The sequence below is a fragment of the Anopheles marshallii genome, chromosome 2 (genome assembly GCF_943734725.1).
Source record: "Anopheles marshallii chromosome 2, idAnoMarsDA_429_01, whole genome shotgun sequence".
Lineage (NCBI taxonomy): Eukaryota > Metazoa > Arthropoda > Insecta > Diptera > Culicidae > Anopheles > Anopheles marshallii.
Genome location: NC_071326.1, coordinates 26,066,463 through 26,082,278, shown reverse-complemented (window position 1 = coordinate 26,082,278; position 15,816 = coordinate 26,066,463). Strand labels below are relative to the sequence as shown.

The 15,816-nt window shown below is 48.8% G+C and overlaps 4 protein-coding genes across 4 annotated transcripts; 3 read left to right on the top strand and 1 right to left on the bottom strand.

Annotated features, from left to right (window-relative positions):
• Nucleotides 1–2: 2 nt before the first annotated feature.
• On the top strand, nt 3–1,390 carry LOC128717544 (AP-2 complex subunit sigma). The gene is made up of 2 exons (XM_053811451.1): nt 3–29; nt 965–1,390. Exons 1-2 carry the CDS (start codon nt 3–5, stop codon nt 1,388–1,390), a joined length of 453 nt encoding a protein of 150 aa, XP_053667426.1.
• A 1,109-nt stretch (nt 1,391–2,499) lies between these two features.
• On the bottom strand, nt 2,500–4,756 carry LOC128708277 (uncharacterized). The gene is made up of 2 exons (XM_053803238.1): nt 3,461–4,756; nt 2,500–3,387 (listed from the first exon to the last, which is right to left on the bottom strand). Exons 1-2 carry the CDS (start codon nt 4,754–4,756, stop codon nt 2,500–2,502), a joined length of 2,184 nt encoding a protein of 727 aa, XP_053659213.1.
• A 1,340-nt stretch (nt 4,757–6,096) lies between these two features.
• On the top strand, nt 6,097–6,390 carry LOC128717530 (small ubiquitin-related modifier 3-like). Its single transcript, XM_053811450.1, has one exon. It carries the CDS (start codon nt 6,097–6,099, stop codon nt 6,388–6,390), a length of 294 nt encoding a protein of 97 aa, XP_053667425.1.
• A 425-nt stretch (nt 6,391–6,815) lies between these two features.
• LOC128706682 (eIF-2-alpha kinase activator GCN1) lies at nt 6,816–15,200 on the top strand. Its single transcript, XM_053801622.1, has 5 exons — nt 6,816–6,830; nt 6,938–7,040; nt 7,207–8,177; nt 8,254–9,506; nt 9,563–15,200. Exons 1-5 carry the CDS (start codon nt 6,816–6,818, stop codon nt 15,198–15,200), a joined length of 7,980 nt encoding a protein of 2,659 aa, XP_053657597.1.
• The last annotated feature ends 616 nt before the right edge of the window (nt 15,201–15,816 follow it).

Sequence of the window (15,816 nt, the reverse complement as noted above, 5' to 3'; positions counted from 1 at the left end):
GAATGTTCTTCCTCACGACAGGACAACAGGTTAGCACACGCGCGACCAACGTATATTTGAGCAGGGTTACGAAAAAATCACAGATTTCTCTAAAATCACAAATTCCTTCGCACTGATGTGAAATCACTGTGTTATTTTCGTTGCGATAGGGTTTGTTATGACAGTTCTCGAGATTGAATTTCAAACGTCAATGGGTTCAAACGCACTAGGAAGTTGAGCTGCGACAGAACGGGAATAGTGCGAAAAATGTATGTAAAATTACGAAGCATTTTCATTCAAATAATTTGATAATATATCATGTATTATTTAGAAAACAAAAATCATGCTTTTTATGCTGAAGAGCAGATGTAGTTTTGAACCGGTAAAAAGCCTTTTTGGATAAAGGCCTCAAAAACGTCAACGAGGAGGAGAATTTAGGGTGTATGCACACGAGCAACAAGCTTCCCAGTGGTCTTGGGTTTTTTGATAATAAGAAATGATTTTTATTTTACAAAAATTCTGTTTACAACATATTCCAAACTTCTTTCGTGAAATGACTCATCTGATTTGAAAATATGTACGAAGTTTATTGCAGAAAAATTGCTGTCGTCAATACGCAGCTTCAGTACATCGTGAGCTGTCAAGATTCTTGACGTTGTGTAGAAGAAGCGAAAAATTGATAATCAATCTCATCAAATCATAAGACACCCCTATATTCTTCCGCAAAATAACAAAAGAAAACCCTCCCAAGGGTTTACATTCATTTGGAGGAATAGCTTTCTAACCGATCCACTAGTTGGTGCGACGTGCGCTCTCTCCCGTACATTCCTACACGGCCGTAACATTCACGATGGTAAGAAACCTGGTGGACCGTGGTTCCATCTCATCAGCAAAACACTCATCGTCCCACTCCCGCGTATCGACATGAGATTCCGATAACGAGCATCCGCTTTTCCACCCACATATTTCCGTTATTTCTGCACAGATTCGCTTCATTCTAATACAGAACCGTGCCGGCAAGACGCGGCTAGCAAAATGGTACATGAACTTTGACGATGACGAAAAGCAGAAATTGATTGAGGAGGTGCACGCCGTCGTGACGGTGCGTGACGCAAAGCACACAAACTTTGTCGAGTTCCGGAACTTTAAGATCGTGTACCGTCGGTACGCCGGACTGTACTTCTGCATCTGTGTCGATGTGAACGACAACAACCTGTGCTACCTGGAGGCGATTCACAACTTTGTCGAGGTGCTGAACGAGTACTTTCACAACGTGTGCGAGCTGGATCTGGTGTTTAACTTCTACAAGGTGTACACGGTCGTGGACGAGATGTTCCTGGCGGGCGAAATCCGCGAAACATCTCAGACGAAGGTCCTCAAACAGCTGCTGACGCTGAACTCGTTGGAATAAGCAAAACCGTAGGTGTTTAATTGTTAGTTATTGCTGCTGTTTCTTCTCCCTGCTGGCTCATCTACATCATTGCGGTACGGGGCCGGGAGACCGGGATGTACAGATGGGAAACGCCCAGTCTCCACTATCGGCTTACAAAGCGCGTTTATCTACCGCCGATAATGTTTCGAAGTCACGCATCGCACAGCATTCCAAAAAGTTGATAAGTAGTTTGGCCAGCGAACGAACTGTTGTTGAACAACTTGTGCAAAGCCATATTTTAGGAACTTCCTGCAAAAGAACCGCTTCAACCGCCTCCATCTGCAATCGTGCTGGATGGGTCAGCTTTTGAGTTACAGCTTCACGTTTTTCGTACCGTTGTTCGAATCGGATGATGAATGGTGCACCATTTTCATGTGTAAAATCGAACGTTCATCGCCGCTTATCACCTGATCTGTATGATATACGCCACGGAACACTCTTCCTTCGGTGGGAAGCAAACCATTAGAAAAAAAAGCAAAACTAAACAATATTCGTGTAAAGAAGAAGTTTTCCGTTCGTTTTGAGTTACACCTATAGGGAGCTGCGCGATGAACAAGACCGCAGTTGGACGATATTTCTGGGCGAATAGTGCAACTAACGCCAGTTGCGCGTGGCTGCACGACACTCAACCAAAACGCGAAGGTTTAAATTAATGGAAACTATTAAATATAACGAAAAGTAAGACAAATATTATAGTAATATTACTATTATGGTATATATTAACGAAAATGATCTGTATTGCGTAGTAATCGAATAAACAGAGTAAAGAACAGATTAAAGACCATGCTTTTCAGCAGGAAGTGCGAATCATCCGAAGCAGGAACAGGAATTCAAACCGGTCAATTATACAATGCTTATTATCGCAATTACTTGTTCATCTCCTTGATGAAACGATTGTGCTAAGAAATCAGGCAAAATTGATTAAAAATCTAGATGCATGCACTGTAGTACATGGCACGTCTGCAGATAAAACCCTACCTTAAAAAGGCACACCATTGCTAGCTTTTTCTCACTTAAGCTACCGAACCTATCCAGCTAAACGATTCGCATTCAGTCTAGTGCATCGTTACAATGCAACGCTACATTTCTCATTTCCACGGCCGGGGTGTTTTGTTGGAAGATTTTCCCACCAATCCTAGCTGGTTTAGTGCAGTGGCAGAGCTTGACTTACCCGCCATTGTGCAAGGATTCGTATCATTGGCAGTGTACCGCACCGTAGACTCTTTTTCCGATTGCTTACGGCAACTCGACAGTACCTCTTCCAGCCGTTTGAGATCGTTTGGTGACTTCTGTAGCAAGAGCTCTATGTAATTGTGGAGCAACTCTTTCGGGAAACTGGGCGCGTTGGGATCTGACGATTTTCCTCCATTTTCAGTCCCCGCTTGTCTGCCCGGCGTTCGGAAGGAGTCATTTTCATCGGTTAGAATGGAGCTGTTTTTCAGCATACGTACCCCATCGAGCCGATCCTTGTCGACGTGATCGAGAGCGAGGCGGTTAAATTTAGCCGCCTTGCCATCGAGCTCCGATTGATTGGAAGCATTGTTCGAGCCTGTTTGCTGTCCGGGACTCATCAGCACGTCGAGCGCTTGCTTCCATTGGTTTTCCATGATCGAGTGCAGCTGTTCGGCAATGTCCGCCCGTCGGCTTTGGATGGTGCGTAGCTTATCTTCCAGTTCGTGTATACGCTTGGCCGAATTGGTCAACTGTAGACGGTACAGCGATTCCTGCTCGTTATACCGCTCGGTGAGAAGCTGTATTTCTTGCTCCCGTTTCTGATCGATCAACTCGATCTGACGCTTTGCCCGCTCGGTTAGGTTGCGTTCCCTTTTCTTCGATTCCTCCCTTAGCTCTTCTTCGACGGTGGCAAGTTGCTTCTGGAATTCCTTCAGCTTATCCGACACGACATCTTCGAGTTGTGATTGATAGTACTTTTTGAGCGAAAGTCGCTGAATTTCTAGTTCTTTAAGTAGTTTTTTCTAAAACAAAAAAAGAAAAGAAGAGATGTTATAAACGATTCATCGTGGCACACTTCGGGAGATGTCTTCCTACCGATTCCTCTTGGTGGATTGTAATCTGTTCCTTCATGCGTTTTGTTTGATCCTGCAAACTTTCGTTCTCGCGTGTGACTTCCGCAAACCGTTTACCCAGCGTGTCCGTTTTCGTTTTTAGTGCACAAAAATCGGCCCTTATCCTTACGCCGTCGGCAAGCTTCTGCTTCTCTGTTTGTAATTCTCCGCTTAGCTGTTCGTTCGTCTTCCGTTGTTTGCCTAGCTGCTCCCTTAACTGACGTTCGTTGTCACGGCTGTTTGCTAGCCTTATTTGCAGATCTTCCATTTGCTGGCGGTGTACATCGTTCACGTCCCGATTTGCGGTCGCAAGATGCTCTATCTTCGCTTCCAGGTTATCCTTTTTGTCTTCCAACTTTTGCACAAGGTTTAGCGATTCGGCCAGTTCCTTCTCTAGAAAGAGATTCTTGTTTTTTATCTCCAAATTCTCTGCCATCAGCTTTTCGTGCGTTTCAATGTGATTTAGCTCCATCTCTCGAAGCTTGCTAGTCAAGCGGCCAGTTTCCTGTTCCAAGTTGGCAATGATGGATACCTTCTCTTTGTCCACCGAAAGAGCTACCGAAATTTTCTCTTCGTACTCGAGCAGCTTCACGTGGAGTGATTGAATGTTGCGCTCGCAATGCTGCCTTCGGAGGCGTTCCTCTTGTAGAACCTTGGAATATTCTGGCTGCCCGGTACCGTTCGTTTGCCAGATATCGCTCAGATTGAGCAGTTGGCTGTTTTTGCCGGTTGGTTTCATTATCATACCACCGTGTACGTTGCGGGGTGGCTTTTGCGGCACGGGACCACAGGATGGAACCGTTTTTGTTAGTCCATTAAAATCGTTCCTCGTTAGCGATGGGTAATCGTGCACCGAAAGACTGTTGACATCGATCAGCGAACCTTCCGGACTGGTCGGTGCGGGAACGTTGTGTTGATTTGTGCGAGTTTGTTGGCGATGTTGCTGCTTTTGAGGATCATCTTCCTGCAGGAACTGATCTATCTCGTGCAGTAAGTACTGCTCCTTCACCGGCTCCTTATGCGTGTGGTGCTTAAATGGAGTGGAAGCGACATATTGCTCGGTTCGTTCGGCTGCCGTACAACCGACCATCGAATAATTTCCTATCCCTGCCATCGATTTCACGTTACTACAGTTGGCAAATGATGCGTAAGACAGGTAATCCACACCGTCGAAAGAACAGTTGGCTGTCGTTCGAGGCGTGAGTATAGCTGGTGATTCGCAGTTGAAAAAATCGGGCGGTATAAGCAGCAACACGTCTGTTTCATCGGAATCGCTCATCACACATTCTTATGGAGGAAACATGCTCTTAAGAGAAAATGTGTCAACAGTATTTAAATGGATAATAAAACAATTAGAAAACACACAAAACCACGGCAGCAGAAACAACGAAATACGGCCATAGTGAAAGAGAAAAACTTGTAGAAAAACCAAACAATCGCAAGCCGTCGCCGTCGGTGTTGGTTGTAAACAAATGAACCGTTGCACTGTGGGTAGAATCGCAACCGTACAGTCAAAATTTATATTGCTTTTTTATGAATTTTATTTTATTTTTTTAAATCAAAGTTCCTGGAATATTCGAATAGCCTTCTTGCATTGCATTGCAATAATCACGGAGAAATACAACAATAAAACTGCTGCCTGTTGGTAGATCAAACACATTGAAAAAATGGGTAAACGATTTTTGTAGTCCCCCCCTATAGGGTTTGAAGCTACCCTGGACAAAAATTTGACATGCCACTATGGGCTGAACGTAGTCATGAAGGAACGCAAAATAAAAATAAAAGTTTAATGTTTTTAGTTTTTGGTTCCCGTTGCAATGGTGGTTTTAAACGTTAATTTAAGGGAAGTAAGGTGTAAGTTAAGAAAAGGGAATAATCCTAATAAATTTAGCAAAGTTTAATAAAACTATGTTTCAACAAAGTTTTTTCATTCAAAATAATAATTTAAATATTAAAAATATATGATAACCTATATGATAACTATATGATAACCATCCTGAAATCATTAATATACTAGAATTTAATCGCTGATAGGTTTACATTTTTTAAATATTTCCTTAATTTTTCATAGTTTTTATAAACACCATTGTTTTTAACTATTACAGCCACGGAAACAAAAATTAAAACATACCTCATAAAATTTGATTTTTTACATATTCATTACCAACTCGAGCTCATAGTGCAACAAATATGTCCAGGGTAGCTTCAAACCCTATAGGGGGGACTACAAAAATCTTTTTCCGAAAAATGTTCAAAATTTGATTACAACCATGGCGATGCTGCTTTTGTTATTTTAAGTGTGTGTGGAATTTTTTATATGATGTGTGAGCAGCTGGTTACGATTTTCCCCAGCCTGTATTGAGTAAAGTGGATTGATTTTATGTTGCTTTTAGAACACCATGTTGGTTTTTAGCACATGAGGCGAAAAGTAAAATCCCGCACTTTTCTGTTGTCCGGGGAACAAAAAGGGCGAAAACTGTCAAAGAATCAATACCAAAGCGGTGGTTGGGCAGCTTCGCAGTACAGTATTGAAAGCGACGCGTTAGCACGTGAATTTACTCGGAACAAGCGTAAAGCATTTAATTTCTTTGAATAAACCAGAAGAAGCGCATCTGCATAATGGCCGATGATAAGAAAGACTCGAAGAGCTCGGAATCGGAGCACATCAATCTGAAGGTGCTCGGACAGGACAACGCTGTGGTGCAATTCAAGATCAAAAAGCATACACCGCTGCGTAAGCTGATGAACGCTTACTGTGATCGGGCGGGTCTATCGATGCAAGTCGTCCGCTTCCGGTTCGATGGACAGCCGATCAACGAGAACGATACCCCGACCACCCTGGAAATGGAGGAAGGCGACACAATCGAGGTGTACCAACAGCAGACTGGTGGAGGAAATCGTCCCATGCAGTAAGAGGATGTACGGGTGCCGAATGGCGTATCTGACGCGGCACCGAAGAGTCACCACTTTGCAGCCAGCCAATGACATCGGATGGGCCAGCAGTGACATTATACATTAATCAAATTTTATTTAACGCGTGTGCTTAACACGTGAAATACATATTCTGTAAAAGTAACTTTCTTCGTTCATTTGTTTGCTGTTTCGGGTGGTTGGAAAATCCAAAAGGGGATGGGTGCTGGGGAAATTAACATGATTCGCCACACGAAGTTTGGCATCACCCGGTTTGACAGCCATTGTCAAAAGGGGAATTATCGCAAGAAGAGTGAAGAAAGAAAAAAAAACACTTCTTCGACACCGCTTGTCCAGTTGTCCACTTTTTGTGTTGAAAATTTTTGAGACGATTGGCACACTGAAAACGACGAAATTTTACACCAGAAATGGCTGATGCAGAGGTAATCAATGGAGAAACCTTCGGGATGCTCGGTCTGGCAGCAGAATCGATTTTTCTTTTATTATTATTATTTTACCTCAATACCGACACCGTGTTATTATCTTCTAGCTTGCTAAGGCCCTCAAAGATTTGCCGAACCGTGTGCTGAATGTGCCCATCGAGGAACGACCGGAACTGTTCCAGAATGTGATCGCGGTGTTGCCAAATCCCGGTAAGTGTGGCGGGTGACGTATGCTAGCTACCGGTGTGCCGTAATCGTGCGCCACCGTCTGTGTTCCGTGTCAATCTAACCTCAATCTGTTTTTACCATCTGTCCGCGACGTGCCGAAACAACATTGTGAAATCGTGTTTTATCTATGGTTCGTAATACTCCGCAGGTATTAACGCCACGATCGTGCGGGGTATATGCAAAGTGATTGGAACTACACTCACCAAATACAAGGACCCAGATTCGCAAACGCTCGTGAAGGAATTGTTGGTAGCGGTGCTAAAGCAGCATCCCGATCTAACCTACGAACACTTCAACGCCGTACTGAAGGCACTGCTTACGAAGGACCTTGCCGGTGCACCTCCGATTAAAGCGGCCCAAGCGTCCGCCCTCGCTCTGGGATGGGCCAACCTGATTGCGCTGCATGCCGACCACGAGACGGCCGTGGGAAAGAAGGAGTTTCCAAAGCTGCTCGAAATTCAAGCCGGTCTGTATCAGCTATCCCTGACATCGGGCATACAGAAGATATCGGACAAAGCGTACAGCTTCCTGAGGGATTTTTTTGCGAGCGAGGAAACCCTTGCACAGCGATACTTCGACAAGTTGCTAGCGCTGGAATCATCCAGTGGGGTGATTGTAATGCTCTGTACGATTGTGCGGTATTTGCACCAAGAGAACGGTACGGTAGAGCTGCTGGATCAGCACAAACCCAAGCTGCTGGACCATCTGGTGAAGGGATTGATAACGGTAAAGACGAAACCGCACGCGAGTGATATCGTCGCCTGCTCGATACTGTTAAAAGCCATAACGAAGGATGAACTGCGTACGATCGTTGTGCCGGCACTGCAACGATCGATGCTTCGATCGGCGGAAGTCATTCTCCGGGCCGTTGGTGCAATAGTGAACGAAATCGAGCTGGATGTGAGCGATTACGCGCTGGATTTGGGAAAACCGTTGGTGCAGAATTTGGCCTCGAAGGAGGAAACGGTACGGCAGGAAGCGGTAGAATCCCTCAAGCAGGTCGCGCTAAAATGTGGAACGCCTAGTGCGATCGAAACATTGCTCAAGGAAGTGTTTGCCGTACTGAACGGATCGGGCGGAAAGATTACCGTAGCGGAATTACGGATAAATCTCCTTCAGGTTAGTAATACTGGTCCATTGTCAATTAACCTTCAGATAATTACCTTCGGAATGTTTCTCGATCTTCCTATTCCAGGGTGCTGGTAATCTAAGCTACAACAAAATTCCACCACAAAAAGTTCAAACCATCCTGCCCGCTGTTTGTGACCACTTTTCGAAAGTAATCGAAGCGGAAATACAGGAGAAAGTGGTATGCCATGCGTTGGAAATGTTTGGCCTGTGGACGGTAAACCATCGGGGCGAGGTACCGAGCAAAATAGTGCAACTATTCAAGAAGGGTCTGGATGCAAAAGCGCAATCTATTCGCACGAGTTACCTCCAATGGTTCCTTTCCTGCCTGCACGATGGCAAGCTGCCGAATGGGATTGATTTCACTACCACCCTGTCAAAAATCGTCGAACGAGCAGCTCAAAGCCCAACGCAAACGCCTGTCGTTTCAGAGGGTGTCGGTGCCGCTTGCATTCTATTGCTTACGAATCCCAGCGTGTGTGAGAAGCTAAAGGATTTCTGGAACATAGTGCTCGATACGGGCAAGTCACCGTTCCTAAGCGACAGATTCCTTGCGACGACCAATGTGGAAACGCGCTGCTATGTGATGGTGATCTGTGAGCAGCTGCTTATCAAGCATCGGAACGAACTGAAGGGAAGTGTTGACCCTCTGGTGCGAGCGGCAATCGTTTGTGTAATGTCCTCACAGGCCAAGGTTCGTCGATACTGTTTACCATTGGTAACACAGATTGTGAACAGCGAGGAAGGAGTATCGTTGGCGAAAAGCTTGCTAGAGGAACTGACCCGGTATGTGGAGAGCACAAAGATACTTACCGAAGGTGAACCTGCCGAAGAGGGTGTAGCACCAGCCCAAGCACTAGTCGATGCCGTTTGCACCGTGTGCAATGTAGACAAGGTAGCCAATCCTGATGCACAATCGTTAGGACTCAGTGCGCTGCTGAGCTCTCATCATCCAGCGGCCGTATCCGTGCGAGGCGATCTGTGGGAAAGCATACTGGAGCGTTACGGACTGCATGGGAAGCAATTTATCGCCCTAAACACTGCTCAAATTGAAGAGGTATTTTTCAACGGCTACAAGGCGACGGCCATGTATGAGAATACGCTCGCAACACTATCACGCATCAGTCCGGAGCTGATCCTCTCGGTGCTGGTAAAGAACGTAACGGATCAGCTAAACAATTCGCGCATGTCCAACGTGACGGACGAGGAGTACTTCACGTATCTGACACCGGACGGCGAGCTGTACGACAAGAGTGTGATACCGAATACGGACGAGCAGATTCAAACTGCCCATCTGAAGCGCGAAAATAAGGCTTACAGGTGAGTTCGTCGCATATTATTTGTGTGTTTGTTTGTTACATTGTTTGCATTTTTAGCTACAAAGAACAGCTGGAAGAATTGCAGCTGCGCCGCGAGCTGGAAGAGAAACGCCGCAAAGAAGGCAAATGGAAACCACCACAACTGACACCGAAGCAAAAGGAGGTGATCGACAAACAGCGCGAAAAGGAGAACGCGATCAAGGTTCGTCTGCAGGCACTACAGGACGCCATCACCACGCTCATATCGCAGATCGAGGGTGCGGCTAAGGGTACCCCGAAACAGTTGCCACTGTTTTTCCCCGCCCTGTTGCCCTCGATTCTGCGCGTGTTTTCCTCACCGCTTGCTGCACCGGCGATGGTGAAATTGTACTACCGTCTGAAGGATATCTGTTTCGGTGAGGATCGTGTGGAGCTGGGCCGTGACATTGCCATCGCGACGATTCGCCTAAGCAAACCGCACTGCGATCTGGAGGAGAGCTGGTGTACAGCTAATCTGGTGGAACTGGTGAGCGATATTCTGGTGGCACTGTACGACGAAACGATCGATATGTACAACGTACATCGGGAAGAGGAGGCAAGCAAACGCTACCTGTTGGATGCACCAGCATTTAGCTATACGTTCGAGTTCCTCAAACGGGCGCTCACACTGCCCGAAGCGAAGAAAGACGAAAGCTTATTGATCAACGGTGTGCAGATCATTGCGTACCATGCACAGCTCAAGGGAGACACGGTGGATGGGAAGGATTTGGAGGACGTTTATCACCCGCTGTATATGCCCCGGCTGGAGATGATTCGACTGCTGCTGCGATTGATTCAACTGCATAGAGGACGCGTCCAAACGCAAGCTGTTGCCGCACTGCTGGATGTGGCTGAAAGTTGCTCAGGTCGGGAGTACACCACCCGGGCCGATCAGCGTGAGATTGAAGCGCTGCTGGTTGCATTGCAGGAAGAGCTGGATGCGGTGCGGGACGTAGCGTTGCGTGCTCTAGCGATCATGATCGATGTACTCCCCTCGATTGCGGACGATTATGAGTTTGGTTTGCGATTAACGCGCCGTCTGTGGGTAGCGAAGCACGATCTCTCACCTGACATTAAGCAGCTAGCGCTTGGGATCTGGCAGGACGGACGATACGAAGTGCCGTTCGTGATGGCAGATGAGCTGATGAAGGACATCATACATCCAGAGCTGTGCGTGCAGAAGGCAGCTGCGGCTGCACTCGTGTCGATTCTTGTGGAGGACTCATCCACTATTGACGGCGTTGTGGAACAACTGCTCGAGATCTATCGCGAAAAGGTAGTAATGATACCGGCGAAACTCGATCAGTTTGATCGTGAAGTGGAGCCAGCCATCGATCCGTGGGGTCCACGACGCGGTGTCGCCATAACGCTTGGCAGCATATCTCCCTTCCTTACGCCCGAGCTGGTAAAGAGTGTGATTCAGTTCATGGTGCGGTCAGGGCTGCGCGACCGTCAAGAGATCGTACACAAGGAAATGCTGGCAGCGTCTCTGGCAATCGTAGATCATCATGGCAAAGACAGTGTCACATATCTGCTGCCCACGTTCGAGTACTTCCTCGATAAGGCTCCGAGCAAGGGAGCATACGATAACATTCGTCAGGCGGTGGTGATTCTGATGGGATCACTCGCGCGTCATTTGGATCGTGAAGATGAGCGTATCCAACCGATCATCGATCGGTTGCTGGCCGCACTCGAAACTCCCTCCCAACAGGTGCAGGAAGCGGTGGCAAACTGTATTCCACATTTGATACCCTCAGTAAAGGATAAGGCGCCGGACATCGTGAAGAAACTGCTCCAGCAGTTGGTAAAGTCGGAGAAGTATGGTGTGCGACGCGGAGCCGCTTACGGTATTGCCGGTGTGGTTAAGGGGCTCGGCATCCTTTCCCTCAAGCAGCTGGACATAATGTCGAAGCTGACGCACTACATCCAGGACAAGAAGAACTACAAGTCACGCGAGGGCGCACTGTTTGCGTTTGAAATGCTGTGCAGCACACTTGGGCGGCTGTTTGAGCCGTACATAGTGCATGTGTTGCCGCATTTGTTGCAGTGCTTCGGTGACTCGTCGGTGTACGTTCGTCAGGCAGCGGACGAGTGTGCCAAAACGGTAATGGCCAAGCTGTCGGCTCACGGTGTGAAGCTCGTACTTCCATCGCTGCTAAACGCGCTCGATGAAGATTCGTGGCGTACGAAGACTGCATCTGTGGAGCTGCTCGGGTCAATGGCATTCTGTGCACCGAAACAGCTTTCCTCCTGCCTGCCGAGCATTGTGCCGAAGCTGATGGAGGTGTTGGGTGATTCCCACATCAAGGTACAGGAGGCAGGCGCGAATGCACTTCGGGTAATTGGTAGCGTCATTAAGAATCCCGAGATTCAAGCTATTGTACCGGTTTTGCTGACGGCGCTGGAGGATCCATCGAGCAAAACCTCTGCCTGCTTGCAATCGTTACTCGAGACGAAGTTTGTCCACTTCATCGACGCACCATCGTTGGCTCTTATTATGCCCGTAGTACAGCGCGCCTTCATGGATCGTTCGACCGAGACACGTAAGATGGCGGCTCAGATTATCGGCAACATGTACTCGCTCACTGACCAGAAAGATCTAACACCCTACCTGCCGAACATTATCCCGGGCTTGAAGACATCGCTACTGGATCCCGTACCGGAGGTTCGTGGTGTTTCTGCCCGTGCTCTCGGTGCGATGGTGCGCGGAATGGGTGAATCGTCGTTCGAAGATCTACTGCCCTGGCTGATGCAAACGCTCACATCTGAATCGAGCAGCGTCGATCGTTCTGGAGCCGCTCAGGGCTTATCGGAGGTGGTGGGTGGTTTGGGTGTTGAAAAATTGCACAAGCTAATGCCGGAAATTATCGCTACGGCCGAACGAACGGACATTGCACCGCACGTGAAGGATGGCTACATCATGATGTTCATCTACATGCCGTCAGCGTTCCCAAATGATTTCACACCGTACATTGGGCAAATCATTAACCCGATTCTGAAGGCGCTAGCTGACGAGAATGAATATGTGCGTGACACGGCACTGAAGGCGGGACAGCGTATCGTGAACCTGTACGCCGAATCAGCAATCACCCTGCTGCTGCCCGAGTTGGAAAAGGGTCTGTTTGATGACAACTGGCGCATCCGGTACAGCTCGGTGCAATTGTTGGGCGATCTGCTGTACAAGATTTCCGGCGTATCGGGCAAGATGACAACGCAGACCGCTTCGGAGGACGATAATTTCGGTACCGAGCAGAGCCACAAAGCGATCATCCGCAGTCTTGGCGCAGATCGACGTAACCGGGTGCTGGCTGGGTTGTATATGGGCCGTAGCGATGTTTCGCTCATGGTTCGCCAAGCGGCACTGCACGTGTGGAAGGTAGTTGTCACGAATACACCACGGACGCTGCGCGAGATCCTGCCCACGCTGTTTTCACTGTTGCTCGGTTGTCTGGCCAGCACGAGCTACGACAAGCGACAGGTGGCCGCCCGTACTCTGGGTGATTTGGTGCGTAAGCTGGGCGAGCGAGTCCTACCGGAGATTATTCCAATTCTGGAGCGCGGTCTTAGCTCTGACCAAGCGGATCAGCGACAGGGCGTGTGTATTGGACTGTCGGAGATTATGGCATCAACGTCCCGGGACATGGTGCTTACATTCGTGAACAGCCTCGTGCCAACTGTACGCAAAGCACTGGCCGATCCATTGCCCGAGGTGCGCCACGCTGCGGCAAAAACGTTCGATTCGCTGCACACGACAGTGGGCGCAAGGGCACTCGAGGACATTCTTCCCTCGATGTTGGAGAGCCTTGCCGACCCGGATCCGGATGTAGCGGAATGGACACTGGATGGGCTGCGGCAGGTTATGGCGATCAAGTCGCGTGTCGTATTACCCTACCTAATTCCACAACTGACAGCGAAACCGGTCAATACGAAGGCGCTCTCGATCTTAGCGTCCGTCGCTGGGGAGGCTCTTACCAAGTATCTGCCTAAGATTTTGCCCGCACTGCTAGCTGCGCTGGCTGCTGCACAAGGAACTCCGGAGGAAGTGCAAGAACTGGAATACTGCCAAGCGGTGATTCTGTCCGTCAGCGACGAGGTAGGCATTCGTACGATCATGGACACGGTGATGGAGTCGACCAAGTCCGACATACCCGAGACTCGTCGTGCTGCCGCAACGCTACTGTGCGCATTCTGCACACACTCACCGGGCGATTACTCGCAGTACGTTCCGCAACTGCTGCGCGGACTTCTGTGGTTGCTTTCCGATGGCGATCGAGACGTGCTGCAGCGTTCCTGGGATGCATTGAATGCCGTCACGAAGACGCTGGATTCGGCGCAGCAGATTGCACACGTAACCGATGTGCGACAGGCGGTCAAGTTTGCCAGCAGCGATTTACCGAAGGGTGGGGAACTGCCCGGTTTCTGTCTCCCGAAAGGTATCACTCCGCTGCTACCCGTTTTTCGCGAAGCTATCCTGAACGGTTTGCCAGAAGAGAAGGAAAATGCAGCCCAGGGGTTGGGAGAGGTGATCAAGCTAACCTCCCCGTCATCGCTGCAACCGTCGGTGGTCCATATCACTGGACCGCTGATTCGTATCCTGGGCGATCGGTTCAATGCGGGAGTTAAGGCGGCAGTGTTGGAAACGCTCGCCATCCTGCTGCATAAGGTGGGCATCATGCTGAAGCAATTCTTGCCACAGCTTCAGACCACCTTTTTGAAGGCGCTGCACGACCCAAGCCGTACGGTGCGCATCAAGGCCGGTCATGCACTGGCCGAACTTATCGTAATTCACACCCGACCGGATCCGCTGTTTGTGGAGATGCACAACGGCATCAAGAATGCGGACGACTCAGCAGTCCGGGAGACCATGCTGCAAGCGTTGCGTGGTATTGTGACACCAGCCGGCGACAAGATGACGGAACCGTTGCGCAAACAGATCTACGCCACGCTCGCCGGCATGTTGACACACCCGGAGGATGTTAGCCGTGCGGCGGCGGCCGGTTGTTTTGGGGCGTTATGCCGCTGGTTAACACCGGACCAGTTGGACGATGCGCTCACGGGCCATATGCTGAACGAGGACTACGGGGACGATGGAACGCTTCGGCACGGACGTACTGCGGCTCTGTTCGTTGCGCTTAAAGAGCATCCCGCCGGTATTGTAACCACGAAGTATGAGCCGAAAGTTTGCAAAGTAATCACGAGCGCACTGGTGTCGGACAAGATTTCGGTCGCAATGAACGGTGTGCGAGCCGGTGGCTATTTATTGCAGTACGGCATGACGGACGGTACGGCCAAGCTGTCGACGGCGGTGATCGTACCGTTCGTAAAATCGATGAACCACAGCAGCAACGAGGTAAAGCAGCTGCTCGCCAAAACTTGTACGTATCTGGCGCGTGTCGTCCCGGCGGAACGGATCGCACCCGAGTATCTGAAGCTCGCCATTCCGATGCTGGTCAACGGAACGAAGGAAAAGAACGGCTACGTACGATCCAACTCGGAGATTGCGCTGGTGCATGTGTTACGGTTGCGTGACGGCGAGGAATTCCATCAGCGGTGCATCACGCTGCTGGAACCGGGTGCACGGGAATCGCTCAGCGAGGTCGTCAGTAAGGTGCTGCGGAAGGTCGCGATGCAGTCCGTCGGCAAGGAGGAGGAGCTGGACGACACTATTCTCACGTGATCAGCGATCGGCAGTAGCGGGGAAGGAGATGAAACGAGCGAAACGGAGCAAGGATTGTGGCGGCACACACAACGACGAGCACGTTCGCGCGATGCGTTCGGTTGGGGGTTAGCGATGGAGAACCTACCGGTAGCGATTTTGAGCCCCACCATCCACAGTCAGTGGCATCATCATAATATACGTTTTGTATTGTCGCAACTAGTATCACTATTACTATTACCACTACTACTGCTACTAAACCTGTCGTACAATATCAAACCCGGTGAATAAATACATACAACAGTGTGCGTGATTGAAATGACTCGATCCATGGTGGTAATATCATATTGCAAGCGAGGGGGAAAAAGGGACACCCTTGTGAAAGGATGTAATGATAAGTTCCGCACCTGTTGGCGATGTGGCTGCTACGGTACGGTATGTAGTCTAACCATTTCCCCGATCGGCTGGACCATCGACTGTGGCGTGGCGAAAAGTGACACTAAAACTGTCTTCGGAAATGCAATTTTACGTCCGATATTTTACTTCCTTATGAAAGCATTCCCAACTCAAACAACACAGCCCACCGTGTAAATTATTATGCCTTTTTATTTTAATCTCTATTTGTTGTCCACAGTTA